The sequence below is a fragment of the Chrysochloris asiatica genome, unplaced genomic scaffold (assembly GCF_000296735.1).
Source record: "Chrysochloris asiatica unplaced genomic scaffold, ChrAsi1.0 scaffold00058, whole genome shotgun sequence".
NCBI classification, from domain to species: domain Eukaryota; kingdom Metazoa; phylum Chordata; class Mammalia; order Afrosoricida; family Chrysochloridae; genus Chrysochloris; species Chrysochloris asiatica.
This window is the reverse complement of record NW_006408576.1, coordinates 7060105-7079480: the sequence shown is the minus strand read 5'-3', so window position 1 is coordinate 7079480 and position 19376 is coordinate 7060105. Positions and strand designations below refer to the sequence as shown.

The window sequence follows — 19376 nt, the reverse complement described above, 5'->3', positions numbered from 1 at the left end:
TTGAATTTTTTTCTTGAGTTCCCTCAGATTGAGAAATGCTGAGGGTGTTCTTCCCTTTTGCTTTTCTCACTCCAAGTCTTTGTACAATTTTGTTATATTATTTGACATTGTCTTCTAGAGCTGCCATTTGAAAATTTTTGTTCAGGTCTTTTACCTCATTTCTTTTATTTTCTTTATCATCTCTACAGTGGAAAGAAAGTTCCAGAGACTTTTCTGACATCCGTTTTGGTCTTTGTCTTCTTTTTTTCCTTCTTAATGACCTTTTGCTTTCTTCTTGTATGATGCTTTTGATGTGATCCCACAACTCTCTGGTCTTTGGTCATTAGAGTCAAAATATATTCCGGGTCATATTTTGGCTCTTGTGGACTTGTTTAATTTTCTTCAATTTCAGCCTGAACTTGCATATGAGCAATTGACAGTCTGTTCCACAGTCTGCCCCTGCCTTGGTTTGACGGATGAGTCGCTGGAGAATGGAATCGTGTTTGGTAGGGTGGAGGGTCAGAAAAAAGAGGAAGACCCCCAGCGAGATAGATTGGCCAAGTGGCAGCATCAATGGGCTCAAGCATGGCAACAATTGTGAGGTTGGCCCAGGACCGGGCAGTGTTTCGTTCTGTTGTACATAGGGTTGCTATGAGTTGGTAGCGACTTGATGGCACCTAATAACAACAAATGGAGCTTTTCTACCATATATTTCCACAGATGTTGTCAATTTGATTTCTGCATATTCCACCTTGTAAGGTTCAAGTGTATAGCTATACAAGTCAAGATTTAACAACACACAGGATAGTTACATTGGATTAGAGCTGATCATATTATGGGGGCAGTGATTAAATTATATTTGATCTCATCATGGGGAATTACTACATCTTAACTGCTAAGTCACTCAAGTTGAGCCAAAACCTTAACTCTGACAACTACCAATTGCTATGGAAGGGATAACATTATAAGGTCCTTAGTAGAGTGGAAGAAAATGTGGACAAAACTTAAAGTTATAAAAAAGACCAGGCTTATTGATTAGAAAGGGACTGGAGGAATCCTGACACATGGTCCTTGGTCATCCTTCAGGTATGGAACTGAACATGCCCTCATGGCTCAATTTTCACCCATGCAGTAAATAGGAATATAAGAGTGAAAACAATACTAGTGAGGTATGACCATAGAATGCTCAACTATTAAGAGATCAAAACGGCAGCATCTACCTAAGGACAGGAATCCTGGTGTGGGCTGTGGGTTAATAAGCTGGACTGCAAGGTCAATTTGAATTGCAAAGACGGCAGTTCATGCTAACTACCTACTCCTTGGAAACCCTATACAGGCTCATTATGAGCCAGAACTGACTTGATGGTACTTAACAACAACAATTTCATGCATAGTGTTTTCCAGGATTATCCATGTTCTGAGGTGTTTCACAGATTCATCATCTTTTTCAACATTGAGTAGTATTCCATTGTGTGTATGTACCAAAGTTTGTTTAACCAGTCTGTTGATGGGCATTTAGGCTGTCTCCATCTTTTTGATGTGTCCCTTATAGACAGCTTATTGAAGGATCCTGTTTTCTTATCCATTCTGTTCTCTCTGTCTTCTGACTGGTGCATTTAATCCATTTACATTCAGTGCTTCACTGCTTTGAATCTACTCCTTTGCCCTTTTAATGTATTGTCTATTTCTGAGGTCTTAGCATTAATCTAGTTTTCTGAGTTCAGATTTTTTACTGCTTCAAATTTTGCATTTATTTTGTCTGTTTGTTCTTGTAGTGTTTTCCTACATTATCCTAAAGTTTTTTTCTGTGTTCTCCTTGCTTTTCTCAATATTTCTGTTAATCCTTTGAAGGTACCTAAATAACATTCTTCTGAATTCTTTTTCAGTTATTTCCATTATCATTCATCCCTAAGAAATGTTTTCTGACTCTGCATCTTGGTCATTTGCTTGTTCATTTGTTCTTTCTTTGTCTGAGCTAAAACTATCTGTTATCTCTGGGGACATTGTGTTGTCATATTTTTATTTATTTGATAATTTGCATATTGATGTGTTCTTAGGCTCTTATCAACTGTATTCTGTGGGTGTAGTCAGAGAAGGAAAATATGTACATCATTCTCTGATCACCATTAATGCACCTCAGATTACGGTTGGTTTGCTTGGTATTAGCTTCTGTCTATTTTTGATCAGGTGGTATGGGAGCTGGTCTTGGCTCTTGTCCAGTGGCTGGAACTGCAGAGGGTACTCTTGTGACTGGCTTCTATGGGCCTGCTGTCTTCTGTCAGGTGGGAAAGTAGAGAAAATCCTTCCCCCAAATAAGGAAACAGAATAAATGAACAAGGAACCAACAATGAAGAGAGAGAGAGAGAAAAAAAAGAAACAGGCAGCAACCAGAAAAAATTAATAACTAAAAAGAGACAGGAAAATGGAGCTATACATGAGAAAAATAAGAGGGAAAATTAAAACAAAACAAAACACAGAAAATTCAAGGGAGTGGAAAGAGAAGGAGAAGAAAGAATAAACAAAAGAAAACAACAAAACAATGAAAAGAAAAAAAAAAATCTCCAAAAAATCCAAGTAGAGCTGTCTCCTTCTAGCAAGGAGTTCATGAGGTGGGTACAGGAGGGATGTGATAGAGTTCCTGGCTTTACATGGAGTTCCGATAGGCCTAGGTATTACCTATGTTCAGGGTACTCAATCCAAAAGTAGTTCGTGGTGGCCCTTGACGGAGCTGGTTTCAGTGTCTGTTAGGACCACAGACCAGTTGTGAACAGTCAGGTGGCTGGTTATGAAGGTTTCTGCTAGACTAATGGAGGCCTGGTGATTCTGTGCAGTCTTCAGACCTGGGGCAAAGGAATATAGGCACAAAATGTCTCAGCCAGCCTTATACTGGTCTGGCTCACAGCCTGGAGAGCAGGGTCTGTGCTGGAGGTGGATGAGGGTGGGAGGTGGTCACACCTCTGTTCACCAGGAGAGCACAGGGACAAAGAAAGAATCACACCTTTCCTGTTGCCTGTGTGAATCTTCTCTGACAGGCTACCTTCTGTCATCAAAGCTGCTCACAAAAGTTCAAGATGGTAGTGCTACACCTGGATGGCTGTTTACCAGTTAGTCTTCCATTCTGTGCCTCTGCTCAGCTTTTCCTCTCAGTGAGCACTCAGTATACTTTGGTAGCCTTTCCTTTGAAGTTCAGGGTTCCAGGATTTTCATCTGTGTCTGTTTTATCTGGCTTCTTGTATCTTTGCTGTAAAGGGCCCGAGTAGTGTGTCTGGTTTGTCTGCCATGTTGCCATAAGTTTGACAATTTTCTATTATGTCTACTTTAAAGATGAGGAAATGGAAGCTTATTAAGACTCTTTCTGAGTCACACAGCTTTAAGTGGCTGGTTGAGCCAGGACTCCCTTCTTGTTGTTGTTGTTGTTGTTGTTGTTAAGTACCGTGGAGTCGGTTCTGACTCATAGTGAACCTGTACAGGGTTTCCAAGGCTGTAAATCTTTACGGGAGAAGAAAGTCTCATCTTTCTCCCACGGAACAGCTGGTAGTTTCGAACTGCTGACGAGGTGAGCAGCCCGATTCATAACCACTACCCTACCAGAGCTCTTTCAGGACTCCCTTAGTTTTGTCTTATTCCAAAATTCCAGCTTATCCCCACTATGCATTTATTCTTTATAGATACTTTGGGAAAGAAATTAAGGACTAAGTATTTATTGGGAGGGTCACTGAGACTTTGTGCAGATCTTTTAATTGAACACTAAAAGATGGAGAGGATTTGGACAGCCAGAGTAGGAAAAAGTGTTTGAAGTGAAAACAGTAATATATACAAACTTTAAACAAAAAGTTTAATATTTATCTGAGGGTCAGAAAATCATTTGTTTGGTGGGAGGACTGATAAAATGATAGGGCAGTGTGGGAAAAAAACAATTAGGCTGTAAAACATAAGTTAGGGCCAAATTCTGAAGGACCCTGAATGCTGGCTAAAGTTGTTGGTTTATCTGACAGGTAATGGGTAACCACTGATCTTTGACCAGAGATGACAGGAACAGAGCTGAATTTATGGAAAGACTAATTGGCAGCAGTCTGTGAGATGAGTTAGAGGTAGCAGAGGCTGGAGGCAATGAAGCCATTAAGCTGACAAGGATCGGAAGTCTAGTGTGGGAATGGAGCTAGAGAGTTGAGTGTGAATATGAGGTAATGAAATTACCAGCAGTACAACTCTGTGTTTATATACTCTGTCCTTGCCTCTGTTGTTGTTGTTGTTTAGTGCCGTCGAGTCGGTTTCGACCCATAGCGACCCTGTACAGGGTTTCCGAGGGTGTAAATCTTTACGGGAGTAGAAAGCCTCGTCTTTCTTGCCTCTGTAGGTGTCTGCTAAAACCACCCTGTGGGCTGAGAAAATGGAATGGGTAGAGAATGTAGCTCATAGGCCTTCACATAGAAAATGAACCTGAAAAGGGTAGGTCCCAGGTTATGCTGGTGACGTTACTCAGGACAGCTGCAGGTTGGTCTTCCTGCTTCATTTCCCCTCAAAAAAAAAATTTAGTAACTTTAGAATTTTCAAGAGGCAAAACAACAGCTCAGTGATAAGCACTGTCTAGAGTATGGTTCTTCCTGAAGCGTGTAATGGTTCACAGAAAAGCTAAGAATATGTGCAAAAGTAACAATGCTAACTTAAACAAAATCAAGACCTAATGCTCTGGCCATGATCTAGAAAGAATCTAGAATGGGCTGTGAATTCAAATCACCATGGTTAAACCTTATCTCAGTATACAGCATGACAGATTCACTCTGAAGTAATTTGGCATTAAGCTAGTAGAAAAGCAGTTTTCTTTGCTAACACACCCTTTCCAGAACCCCTAAATTAAGTCATCCCTGATATAGTACAAAATGACCTACACGAAGCAGTTGGATATATTTAGTAATGAATATAACACATTTGGTCATGACCTCAGTTTCCATAAGTGTCTCTGTGATCTTTAAGGGCAAAACTGGTTTGTGGTCTTTGTCCTTCTTCTCGAGAGCCATGCTAAACTGACTGAACTAAGAATTTTTCAGTGGTTGAATTTTCTGTATGGTGCAAAAAGATGTCAAAATAGTTGTTCACTGAGTAAGACTACCTTGAGAAGTTCTAATGTAACACCTATGGTACAGATGTCATAAAGGGTTAAAAGTTGCCATTTTGATTGGAAATTTGGTCTCCTTTTAGAAAAACACAAAATTCATACACTTTATTCTTTGGCAATAGTAAAAATATCAGAGGGGTTCTAAAAATAGTTCACTAGCTATAAGAAACTATTGGATACAATTTAGAGAATTCAATGAATCATGTCAACATGTTTCCTTTTGTCATTTTTCCAGGAAATGAAAATTCTGGACCAGACACGGACATAGCTGAATATTACCTCACTCAATCCCGAATACAGGTAACACCAAAAGTATCCCTTGTTACCGCACTGTAAGAAAAGCACTGGACTACTAACCAAAAGGTTCAAACCCACTAGCCACTCCACAAGAGAAAGATGAGACTTTCTGCTCCTGTATAGATTTTATAGCTGCAGAAATCCTATGCAGGTTGCTATGAACTGGAACCGATTGGAAGGCACCTAACAATAACCACATGGGTACGTTAGATAAAGCTTTAGATGCTGAATATCCTTCTCTCAAGGAATTATGTCTCTAGATTTCTTCTCAAAGAACCACCGGACCAACAAAATGGCTCACATCATTCAAGCTAGTGCTATAAAATAAAAGATTCCCAATGAACATCACACTCTTTCATATGTAAAAAACAAAACAAAATGCACTCATAATTTTTACATGTATTTCAAGCATATACTTCTCAAATTATGCAAGTTAAGTCAAAAAGAAAGTTTCTAAGATTGTCTATATCCTCCAGAGTACGTGAAGAATTAGAGCTGATATAGGATATTATTTACAATGTAATCATCATGACAATAATATATACTGAGTACCTACTATATTTCAGGCATGGTCAGATTTTTTTTTTTATAGAGATTATTTCATTTAGTCTTCACAATAACCCTATAAGGTAGTTGTAATCATTCTTGGTCTACAGAGGAGAAAACTGAAGTTTAGTTAAGTAACTTGCCCAGTGTCACACAACAGTAAAGTGAAAAAGCCAGGATTTACATCCAGCTTTGTCTGACCTTAGAGCACAGCTTAGCTCTTTATGCTGTAGTATTTAGTGAAAGTTAACCATAAAAAGTCTAAGGCAGAGAGGCTACTGAAAGTCCTATAAAGGACTCAGGTAAGACTCTGTTGTTGTTGTTGTGTGGCGTCAAGTCAACTCTGACTCATAGTGACCTATATGACAAGAGTAGAACTGTCCCATAAGATTTCCTAAACTATAATCTTCAAAGGCGTTGATCATCATGTCTTTTCTCCCACAAAGTGGCTAGTAGGTTCAAACTGCTTAGCTACTGAGCACTTTCCCACTGTGTCACCAGGATTCCTTAGATAAGACCAATTTTTCTTCTTTGACTCTATGGCTTTTGTCATCTCTGCCTTCATGAGTAGGCTTCGTGGTGGTGGTGTGTGTGAATGCATGTGTGTGTGCTGCTATGGAGAACAACAATGATGGGAATGAGATGTGGGGAGAACAATACAAATTACTAGTTAAGAGAACTGTGGGCAGCGATATAATGTTCAAGTTCTTGTTCTACCATTATCCATGTGACTTCCTGTAAGCATTATCTGTGGGTCCTTGGACAGGTTACTGAATTATTTCTTAGCCTTAGTTTGCCTATCTGTGAAATGGGGCTATTGATATCCATAAAAAAGACTCAGTATAGTATTTGGGTCATCTATTAGTACTAAGGAGTCCTGGTGAGATGCTGGAGGATATGCACTGGATTGCAAGGTTAGTTTTAACCACAAAGTTATAGGTTCAAACTTACCAGCCACTTCTCATAAACCCTATACAGGGTCACTATGAGTCAGAACGGACTTGATGGCACCAAACAATATTACTACTGACTTTTCATTGTTTTCCTTTCTTCATTCCTGGTTTTGAGATGTTAAGTCAGAAACCCTTAGGAAAGGAACTGAAGAAGATGGGGAAATTGAGAATGAAAAACGGGACAGTGGATCTCTTATCCTAAGCTTGCAGTGGTGGACGTATTGACTGTACTGTGGCTGAGGGAAACGAGTTATGGGACTCAGTACTCCTGAGCATCTTGCTAGAGGAAGTTCTAGTTTCAACTTCTTGATGTTCCTGGCAAAGACAGTATCTATTGTCCCTAGCTTTTTGCATGATTGGGATCACTACATAAATCTGAACTTTCCTTTCTCTAATATTCACGGATTCAAGTGTTCTTTCAATCAAAGTCTCAGTAAACTGCTATATTATCAGCTACGTTGAAATACAATTCTTTATATGGTTTTACCAAAAATTTTCTAACTGTAACAGGACAGTTAAAAAGTAATCATTTTCAGTGTGTCTCAGATGAAAATCAACATAAATTACACTTAGCAATTCATTTTTACAAATATAATGTCAAAGCCAGCAGGACTTAATACTCAAGAGAACCATACCAGGCTAAAGTAAAGGACTAAACTTACAATGGTTACAGAAATTTACATAGAAATATTTAGATTGCACTGTTTCATATATTTCTTATACTTTGTCACTTGTACTTTCGCCATGTTGCCAGGAAGGACCAATCCCTGGGAAAGAATATCTTGCTTGGTAAAATAGGGAGTCAGAGAAAAGAAAAGGCGGCCCTCAAAGAGATGAACTGGCACAGGGGCAGCAGTGGGCTCAAACAGAACATGAATAGTGAGGATGGTGTAGGGCTGGGCACTGTTTTGTTACATTGTATACAGGGTCACTATGAGTTGGAATTGACTTGATGGCACATTACAACAATGACAGTATTGCTTATATTTAAAAAATTAAAACTAAATAATAGGTTATCAAAGCATAGAATTTGTACGATTAAAGTTTAATCTCTTATTAAGTGATTATCCATTTTAGCTCTCTCATTCAGTGGCACATACGTGAGGCTTTCTGCTCCCGTAAATACTTACAGCCTCGGAAACCCTGTACAGGGTCGCTATGAGTCAGTTCCGACTCCATGGCACATAACCACCACCACCATGTACCTGAAGGAAAATTCGTCCAATCCCACTCAGCAGTTGAGGCTCTTGTTCTGGGTAATATTTGATAACAGAATGATAGGCATCCACAGCAAGCACATAGTCCTGTAGGAACAAACATCAAAAAGTAACTTTTAAAGTTAAAGAAATCACTTTCTGTTTTACTTTTACACATTTGTTGGTGTTAAGTGCTGTCAAGTTGGTTTTAACTCATAGTGGCTCTGTATAGGGTTTCTGAGGAGCAGCTGGTGGGTTTGAACCACCAATGTTTCAGTTTGCACTCCTGTGCTTATCCTACAGTGCCACACCAGGACTTATTTACACACTTGTTGTTGGTAAGTGCCACCGAGTTGGTTCTGACTCATAGTGACCCTGTATAGGATTCCCAAGGCTGTAAATCTTTGAGGGAGAAGAAAACCTCACCTTTCTCCAGAGGGGTGGCACGAACTTCTAGCCTTGTGGTTCACAGTCCAATGTTTACCCTACAGAGCTACCACATTCCTTTTATAAGAGCACAAATATGTGTATCTATACTTTCAAAGAAAGCACACATTACCACCTGTGATAGTAGAAAAACAAAAAATTCAGTATATAAGACATTTGCTCTCTGAGGTAAGTGGCAAACTTTCTCCTGCCATGTCAGACTGGGATTCTAAGTTTTGTTGATTGTGACTCATGGTGATTCACTGTGACGAAGTAGAACTGCCCCACAGGCTGTAATCGTAATAGGAGAACATCACCAAGCCATTTCTCCTTCAGAGTTGCTGATGGGTTTAAACCAACAGTCTATAGGTTAGCAGCCAAGTGCTTAACTACTGCACTACCAGGGCTCTTCATATGTAACTATTATTGTTGATAAGTGCCACTGAGTCAGTTCTGATCCATAGCAACCCTGTATAGGGTTTCCACGAAGCAGCTGCTGAGCTTGACCTGGCAACCTTGTGATTAACCTGACTTTGCAGTCCAGTGCATTAGCCCGCAGCAGCACTAGAGTAGGTAGAATTTGTTCTAGTTGAGTAGCTTTAGGTCTTTTACTTAGACCTGCAAGCCTTTCTTTATGCTACCATCTTCTAAGTAGCAATTCATACTGAAACTGGATTGTGGCACTCTTTCTTTTCTGACAAAATTTTAAGTAATTGGTGATTTTGTCTCCAAATCTACATGTCAAATTTATTAATAGTATTTCTTAAACAGTTCCTATGCTAAAAATTGGGATAAAATCCTTAAATATAAACAAACAACCCCCACCCCCACACAAAGCTACTTAGCCAACAGAGTGTGCATAAAATTTTAGGTCATGCTTACATATTAGAATACATGAATGTTATTCATTTTATACAATATACAAGAATTCCTACTATTTTTGAAACATTTATAAAGGAAGATTTAAAAAGGATTTTCTAGCTATTGTACTTGGCATGTGTATTTTCTGCAAAGCACTTTCATCTACAGTTCTCATTTGATTCTTGAACACCAGCACCCTTCACATTTTACTGCAACAATTGGTTTGCGTCACTTCCTCAAAGGCAAAGACTGTGCTGGAATCATCTTAGTACTCATCTGGCCTACTTACCCACAATGCTCATACTAGGCACCTGGTGATATTTACTGAATGAAAGCCCTACTGGCAGATTCACTGGTTACAGGGCAGACATGTGTTAAGTTGGGTGATGGGGAAGGCAATATGTAACAACACTAGTAAGATATGCTCACATGTAATTTAAAAAATTTAAAAATTGAAAAAATAAATAAAGGCAGATACCATTCACACTTTTTAATGTATAGGCAATCTATGGTTATGAATGGATCCATTCTTCAGTGCGTCTTTAAATCAAATCTTGTAGGTAAATTGGACTAGGTACATATGGTTCTTATTTAGCCTTATATTGCGGTGAAGGATTTACTGGAGTAGGAGTTGGTAGGTGCTGGTTCTATAGGGCAAATTTTCATAACATTTAAGGCCAAATATGAGTTGTTTGTAAGTGGGACATTCATAACCTGGGGTTTTACTATGTAAGAAAATTGTCTCAGAAAGGTGGTCTCAAGCCAATATAATATACGGCAGATAATTGTCAGTGCCATCTCAGGTTTGCTAATAATTCCAATGTTCTTTCAATAAGCATAAAGATAATGTTCACTGAGCAAGTTCTATGTACCAGATACTGCATTACATTTTCATTGTTGCACATGGTCAGTGATAAATATGGCCACCAATGGTATTTTTCTTCTAAGTTATTCACTGTAAAATTCCAGCAGATACTTTTATTTCCTTTTTCTTCCACATTTCTAATTTTATCCAAACTGGAACTTATAGTTACTCGTTTGCTAATTGGGATGTTATAAAGAAAGAAACGACAAAGTAAAATTCCAGTTTGGCAGATAAAGAAAAGACTCTCTCCCGTCTAGTACCTTCAAGTGCAGCTCATTAAAACTAATTTTATTCAAGGTGCGATGCTCGCAAGGAGTCAGCACGTACCTTAGCTTTCTTTTTCTACTACTTCTTGCTATGTGTCAGTGCTGACTGTGTGTGGCAGGGCTGTCCTATGTCTAGTTGTGTGTGTGTGCACATGCACTGTGAAATAGCTATTCCCAGTGGTTTTGGTCTAATATCTATGAGGAGCTCTGGTGTATTATATGTTGGGCTGTTAATGACAAAATGAGGAGTTCGAATCCACCAGTCACTACATGAGGGAGAGATGAGGCTTTCTATTACTGTAAAGATTTACAGCCTTGGAAACCCTATTTAGGGCCGCTATGAGTTTGAACCAACTCAAGGGCACACCACCACAACCATCACCTAAGCCCTTGGAGTATTTAAAACTATTGCTGAGGATGACAACCTCAGGATCTGCACTTGATATCTGGCTTTGACTTAGAAAAAATCAGTGGAGAAGAAGCACTACTTTTATGATTGGGGCTGGGGGGGAAGGCAGCATCTAACTGGTACGAGCTGGGCAACTTCCTCTCTGGCCACTCTGAAGTAGGCAGGTAAGCAGTAGCAACAGCAGTACTATCTAGTCTTCTCTGAAGGAGAAGGAGGTTCTAGCTGCACCATGGGCATCCACTGCAATGGCAGTCATTGGTTACAATTTGACATCAGCGCCTTTCTGTTTATAGTTAATTAATGGCAAGTTTTGACTGAAAAACATTTTTTTTATTATTAATGCTGTAGTGTCACTGGGCCATGCCCACAGCATGTACCTAAATCTCTGCCTTGTGCTCCATTCATTCTAATTACACTCTGGGCCTAAGATGGTCTACTATATGAAAGAGTCAGGGAGTGGAGCTGAGGTCCTGAGGGAATGTGAATGCTATGCCTCCAACAATCCCTTCTGGGAGTGCAATCAGGACCTAGAAATCAGCGCCATTACTTTAACAACTTTCTGTTTCATCTCTCAAGGTCACCAATCACTGTTTCTGAAGACAATTTGATACTAGAAAGGGCAGGTTTTCAAAAGCCAAGCAATTATCCTGATGGAAAAAGTTATTTTACTGCTGATGAAAATGCTACTCTTCAGGATCCAACACTTAGGAACCATGTTAGAAAGACGAAATCTGACAAGAAGGTTAGATTTTTACAGAAGAAAACAGGAATGTGGAGATAAACTTCCTAGAACACAGATATTGGGGAATGCTGCACTAGTCTTCGTAACCTCCTCGGGAGGTCAGGACAGCAAGGGGTAGTGGGTTCCTCAGGCTGGAAGGAGAAGTCCATGCAGGCAGCCCAGTTGTAACTACGTGGAATACATTTTGGCATGTCTCAAGGGGTCTATCATCAAATAAACTAGAGCATGATTGTGTTAGGGAGCTTCCTTAAGTTGATTACTATTTAATAAAATAGCTCATTTATTGGAGATGGTGGAAATACGGCTACTGGAAGGGAAAATGGCTACAACTAGCTCTTCAGAAAGAGCTTAATTTACTCTCCAGATCATATAGATTTGGCTTTGAAAAAGGATATGAATGACTTGCTTGAAGGGACAAACCTATTTTACTTCAATCTTTACCCTTTTTCTTTCGGCAGCTACACTTGTTTAGTAGCTGTGAAACTAGATTTACAATCATTTTGCAACCAGAAAGTATAATTTAAGCAAGAGTGTAGTGCAGTGTAGTGTAATTAATTTAAGGAGGGTGACCTATACAGTTGCATGCACTCTCATTTAAATTGCATGATGAGCCAAAATGGTTGAGATGTGCACTGTGGGTGGGCTCTGTTGTTGATGTTGTAAGTGCTGTTGAGTTGGTTTTGACTCATAGCAACCCTGTGTAGGATTTTCGAGGACCAGGTGGTGGGTTTGAAGTGCTGAACTTGTGGTTCACCTTGCAGTGCTAATCCTACAGTGCCACACCAGGAGTTCTAGGTGGGTGGATAACCTGAGGTAAGTGTTCTGGAGATACACAGGGCAGGCCTTGGCACACTTGAAGATTGCAAGCATGTGCACACATATGGTTTGCCAGCACAGGTGCCTAAATTCAACCATGAAATTGAAGGTAGGAAGTAGCATTTTAAATGTGAGGTTGGTGAAAATTTTCAAGGCTTTGTAATATATGCCAATGCATCCTTATAGTATATTATACAGATATTTGAGGCTGAAGCATGTAAGTAGGGTTCTCATCATTAAAAAGTTAAATTAATGTTTATTTCACTGCAATAGGAATGTTATTCAAAACAATTAAATAGCTGCTAAAATAACTCATTGTTAGCTCATACAAATAATTTAATTAAAATGATACTCCCATATATTAAGATATACAATGCTGCAATATTATCTACCCTCACTAGATGGCAACAGACTGACTTAATTGCAATTTTTTTTTTTACTACTTTTTTTTTAACCCATGAAAACCAGAGACTCATCTACACCTTCAAACTAAGTAATATTAATTTAAAAAGGTATTTTCAAAACATAGTATGTTTTATAGTAAGTTCCAATAACATAGATTGTTGTTGTTAAGTGCCAATGAAACTTATATTTGGTGTCTGGTGCTACTATTAACACTAGAGTACAACAAAGAAAAGCATGTTCATTCTGTATTTTTCTATTAATGCATTTTAAAATTTCAAGTAAAAACCCACCAATGAAACTCTGAGTAGTTGCAACCCCATGATTTAATGAAACAGCACAATGAATTTATAACTTGTTCCTCCCCCTTCCACCGCGGAATAATGTTCTAGAAAGCTGGGTGAATTGCAGGTGAAGTTATAATGACCTTTAGGAGGGACAGTTGTACTACAGATTGCTGGCGGGGAGATTTCAGTGTTGGCTACAATCTGGAGGTTTGGGGAGGATGACCCACTGTTGGGTGGACAGAGGAGAAAGGACACTGGTGTGTTTGGAAACTGTGCTTTTATTTCAAAGGTTACGTTGTTGAGAAAGCAACCTCCACTTGCTGGAGGATGGCTGAAGGATGCAGGGCTTGTAACTCACTTTTACTTAAAGGTAAACAAGCCCTAGTTAAGAAACCAAAGGAATGAGGAGGAAGTAAGGAGGAAGATAAGCAAGCAGAAGGGGGTGGAAGGGAGGAAGAGATAGAGGAATACAAACACTGAATAGGCAACTGACCTTATTAGATATATCTTAGCTATGTGGAGACTGAAGAAAAAAAGACAGGAGTAAAAACAAAGGATTCCTTAAAAAAGCATATTTTCCTTTATTCAGTATGTTCAAGGGGAGAGAAGAGCTGCATAGAATGTTAGAGCTGGGAGGGAGTTCAAAGAGAATCAGTTCTATTCCCTCATTTTAAAGGAGGAGTCTGAAGCTCACAGATATGAAAAGGCTGCTTCAAGGTCACTTGGTATAGAGAATGAGTATGACTTTCTAAAATTTCCTGTCCCTATTTCCAGCATCATACATCTATAGAAGGATGCACAGAAATCAGAGAACAGCTACCAGGAAGGGCATTCTGTGCACATCCACAGTGGGTCTGTTGTAAAGCCGGCATGCAGGCTCCATATCTTCTGACTGAACTGTTCTTTCTGGATGAAATGGATGAGTTGTACACAGCTATGAATTTACATCTAGACCTAACTCCCCTCCCAGTCATGCCTAAGGAAATGACCATCTTAGAGGGTTGCTGAGGGAAGGGGTCAATTTATAAAACGACCAGAGCTGCCATGTCTGGGTTAAAAAATGGAACCCTCTGAGCACATTTCTCTAGTTGGTAAATTGGCTCTCTACTCTCCTGAAATCAAGCTCACAATGACCTTGGGCAGCTTGAAAACTGGGAGTGTGGGAGGAGTTAGGATCTCAGCCCTGTAATAGCTGAGAAGGTGTTAATAGTTCTGCTCTGGGGCGTTTGCTGCTAACTGATTCCTACAGCAGCATTAAGCTTTCAGTCCCTACAGCTGGCAGGCTGTGCCACCCGCTTAGCATCAGGACATCCTGATTCCTAGGGCTGGAGGTGAGCACATGCGTGGGTTTTTGCAGCTTTTTCAAACAAAGAGAAACCCAAAACATGGTTGCATAAGCTGCGGAGGGACTGCTTTAGAGGAAGAGAACAGACTGGTGAAAATAACAAATGACTGACAAGCTCAGCTCAGGCTCCTTTTTTTTTTTTTTTCCTTAGGAGGTTGAAAGCTCTGAGGTGAAGTCCTAAGAACTAGGTCTTGTGGGGAAGCCTGTCTTTAGATGTCATAAGCATCAATCATCAAATCAAATCAAGACAAGGAAAAAAAAATTCAACTAAGAACAAAAGGATACCTTTCCAGGATGGATTTCAGAGAAAATGAGATTGGAAGAGAGAAAGATCGAGAGGGAGGGAGTAAGTGAGAGAGAGAAACAAAGAGAGAAGGGGGAGTGGGTGGAGAGAATGAATAATGATTTTAATTAAATCATTTAGACCCATGTTTGTACAATTAAATTTGAAAATGTAAATTCTGCATTCTGATAAATTTCAGTGTAAATTAAAAGGAAATTTAGCCCCAAGTGTCTTACTGAACTATCTATTAAATAAACCATTATGTGGTTGAATTAATTCTCTGCTTAGGTAAACCTTCATATTTACTATGGGAGCTTTTTCTTACCAGAATTGTATAAGCAATTCCTTTGCAGTTTTCTTACTGACATCCTATTCTAGAATATATGGTAGCTCTGCAGTTACTGCCACCCACGTACCTTCATCATTAGCAGACAGTTTGCCATAGAGTACATCACCCGGCCCAGACGTGACCTCCACAGCTGAATAGAGGCTGCAAAATAAGAGCAGCTTGTGAATGTGCACAAATAAATTAGAGGTTCTTTCTAGCCATCAATTATTGGGTCCTGTGAATTCTGATTTAAAAGATCCCTCTTGTTAACACCACTGGGTTTTAGCCTAGAATTTTTAATGTGCTGCCGAGTTGCACTGTGAGACAGGAAATACAGCACCTCTCACAGGGACTAGCCTGCAAATGGGTCTAGGAATAGAATGTCTGCATAAATGATGCAACCACAAGAAACTGTAGGGCAACTGCTCAGCATTCAGTTCAGATAGAAGATTAAATAATCCAGCCAAGAGCCACGTTTCTAAACTTAGTACTCAAAGAAAATAAGCAAATACAGTATAAAGGATGATGACCATCAACTTGCAGTTTGTATAATTTAATGCTATAAAAGTTAATTGGCTGGGAAAGCTGACTGATCAGGGTGACTGGAGAGAGAATCTTAAAGTTGAACCCATGTGACAAGAGCTGTCTAGATGGGCATCATACTACCTTTGGTGAAGCAAAAGTATTTAATTGTATTGTCTCTCCTGGTGGACAGAATTTGCTACTGGAGTTTTATTAAAAGAGACCTATCTTTTGTGTCAGAACATCAACTGTTTTGCTGTTTGAGTTACCATTGACCTTGTAGCAAGTTACCTACCTTCTAAAGGCTTCAGTTTCTTCATTTAAAAAAAACAAAAAAACAAAAAAACAAATCTTATCTATTTTACTGTTTTTTGTGAGAATCAGCCTTGATAATCAATAGGTATAAATGAACTATAAGATATAAGGTAGGATGATGACAATGATGAAGTTAATAAAAAATCAAATAGTTTTTCCCTTTGGCATCCGCATAGCAGTGGTGTGCTGTAAACACACATGCTACGAGGGGCTTTTTAAAACTCCTTTACTTTGGGTTTGCTATGAGTTGGAATTGATTTGACAGCAACTGATTCCCTAGGAAAGCTTTGTTCCTCATAGCATCTGCTGCCACACCTAGTCTATCACAGACTTCATCTTTTTCCAGGGCTTCAAATCACTTAATTCCAAGTTCAACCCTCTACTAAAAACTTATATTTCCACCCCAGATATATTGAATCGGAATCTACATTTTAACGAGGTGTATACATAAGAATCTTGGTGTGGGTACTGTGGGTTAATGTGCTGGACTGCAAAGTCAGTTTGAATCACGAGGTTGGTCGGCAGTTCAAGCTCACTAGCCACTCCTAGGAAACTCGATACACTCTCACTATGGGTCAGAACTGACTCGAAGGCACTTAACACCACCACCACCACCAAATACATAAGAATTAAGACTGCTGGTGTGATGCTGTAGGATCATAGAGGGTTTTTGAGGATTAAATGGACTGCAAACCACATGGTCCCCAGTTCAAACCCACCAGCTACTCCTTGGAAACCCTATACAAGGTCACTATGAGTCAGAATCCATTCAACTGCACTTAACAATTAAAAGTACCTAAGCTATAAAAATTTCCTGAGAATCTTGTTCAAATGTAGATTCTGATTCAGTATATCTAGTATGGAAAGGTGAAGTCTCAGTACGAAGTTGAATCAGAATAAACTGGTTTGAAGCCCTGGACTGTCTACACATACATCTACAGTTGCCCTGTCACCCAATAATTTCATTGTTTGTATAGTTTACTATCCTACTATAGAATAGAGACTCCTTGAGTTAAGGGACTGTCATATACAAGGGGGCTTCAAAAGGTTTATGAGAAAAATGGCATTAGAAGGTAATAGAATTTTCCCCAAAACTCTTTGAAACCTATTTAATTTCTCTGTATGCCTGACACCCATAGACTCTCTAAATGCTGGTTGAAATGTATTGCACTGGCAAGCAATAAGTTTCCTCTAAAGCTATGCTTTAGGTATCCTGGTGTGGCGCTGTGGGATAAAGCATTGGACCACAAGGTTGGTTTGACCTACAAGGTCGGCAGCTCAAACCCATCAGATGCTCCTTGGAAACCCTATACAAAGAGTGGCTATCAGTTGGAACCGACTAGATGGCACTTAACAAAAACACCAATGTGCCCAAAGAGGAAGAGGTATTTTGGAGAGGATAACCTTTAAGATGGGATGTCACCTGGAGAGCTATTCCCGTACCAGTAGTATAATGAGACCTGAAATGTATTCATGGTAGTGGAAATGGGGAGAATGACCTGCATGGGGAGTGTTGGCTAGCTGTAGTCAACAATACTGGACTACAGTTATGCTTTAAATAAAAAAGGTCCTTTGAGAAATCCTAAATAACTGTTTTGGTAACTTAACTACAAGCAAATTAACAAAGTATGAAGGAGAGAAGTGACTGTTAATTCTTTCTGTCCCATATATTCTCCAGCACTGCACCCATGCCATTTTATTCCCAGTGGGGCTCCTATTTCATTGAGAACAAGCATATAGGTATTATCTATCAGGAGCATGTACTTGGAAATTCCACAGTGACAAGATAAACAAATTTACCAAGAGAATTGGAGAAGAATTACACCTAAAAGAAATCTACAGATATAATAAAATTAAATCTGCAATTCATTGAGATAGTTTAGATTTCACATTTATGAAAAAAAAGATACTGTTCAGGATGTCTCCTCTTAAGAATAAGCAGCTAATATAATTGCTGGAAGGCAAATTCTTAGTTCTAGCAGTTAAGTTATTTTTGTGTTTTTCTTAAGCACGCCAAGAATAAACATAATTTCTAAGTTACTGCTATCTCAGATCTGATGATTCGTAATGGCAGGAGATGTAAGGTAAACTTCAATAGATAAGGAGGTCAGTATAAGGCATACTCACTGAATTATCATCATTAAAATTATGTTCAGAACCTATAAAATGTTCAATCAGAATCTACATTTTAACAAGATCCCAAGGTAATTCTTCTGTATACCAAGATATGTATGTAGTATGTAGATCCTGGGTCATCTCGAGATCTTGATAAAATGTATATATTCTGCTTCAGTATACCTGGAGTGGTAATGCAAATTCTTAGCAGCAGGTCAAAGCCCTACTTTTAAAACCACTACCCTTAGCATGGTTCCCTATTCTTCTCTTCAGCTTTATTCTGTAGGTTTCTCTACTGACTCACCAGAGCCTGCTTTAAAAACTATGTTCTTTACTGCCATAAGGTTAAACTTCTACTTGTCTTTTAGATCTCAGATCAAGTATCACTTCCACAGGGAAGGTCTCCCAGATTTCTGAGTCTGGGCAGCGCCTTTCCTAAATGTTTTCTCAGAATCACACTGCTTTCTTCATGGCACTTAGTTTGTAAGTTTATATTATTGTGCAATTATTTGATTAATGTATGTCTTATCCCTCTAGTTGGTGGGCTTCATGTGAGTACAGTGTTTGGTTTACTGGAAAAAGAAATAAATAAGTAAATGAGTGAATGGATTATTAAATAAGAAAAAATAAAAGAAAGGAGAAAAAGAGAAAGTAAAAAAAAAAAAAAAAGGGGCTACATCTTCTTATAACGTTTATAATTATTTAGGAAAGCACATTACCCACCTACCTTGTCTGTTTTCTTGTGAAATGTTATTCATACTCCCATCTTCAGCTAAGCCTTGTTCCAAATTCATTAGAATCTGTAGTAATTTAAAATAAGAACAGAAAAATTATAAAAAATAAAACTGTTTCTAGATTTGGTAATAATATATTTGAGGTAAAGTAAATTTCTTGGTATGAAAATCAGTTTGTTAAGGAATGGTTTACATGGACACATTTTAAACATCACTGGTTACTAGCAATGAGGTGCATGGAATAAATGAAGAGAAAAATCTGTTCTCTAGTTAATGGTGGAATATTTATGAGGTCTTCATGTGACACTGTAGGATAAGAACTGGACCGCAGTTTGGTTTGGACTGCAAGCTCAGCTGTTTAAACTCACCATGTGCTCTTTTGGAAACCCTATTCAGGCTCACTATGAGTTGGAATGGACTCACCAGCACTTAACAACAACGTATATGTTGCCACTATTAAATGCCAGTAAATTGATTCCTACTTATGGTAACCCTGTACAGAGTTTCAAGGAATGGCTGGTGGGTTTTCAAGGAATGGCAGTTAGCAGTCCAGAGCTTACCTTACAGTGCCTG

The 19376-nt window shown here is 38.9% G+C and overlaps 1 protein-coding gene across 1 annotated transcript in view; it reads right to left on the bottom strand.

Moving 5' to 3' along the window:
• TRAPPC12 (trafficking protein particle complex 12) overlaps positions 1 to 19376 on the bottom strand; it is a 186363-nt gene that overhangs the window by 26793 nt on the left and 140194 nt on the right. The window contains exons 6-8 of the mRNA XM_006863967.1: positions 18797 to 18869; positions 15206 to 15279; positions 8097 to 8195 (exon numbers count right to left, since the gene is read on the bottom strand). Coding sequence (XP_006864029.1) covers positions 8097 to 8195; positions 15206 to 15279; positions 18797 to 18869 — 246 coding nt within the window. The remainder of the gene's footprint in view (positions 1 to 8096; positions 8196 to 15205; positions 15280 to 18796; positions 18870 to 19376) is intronic.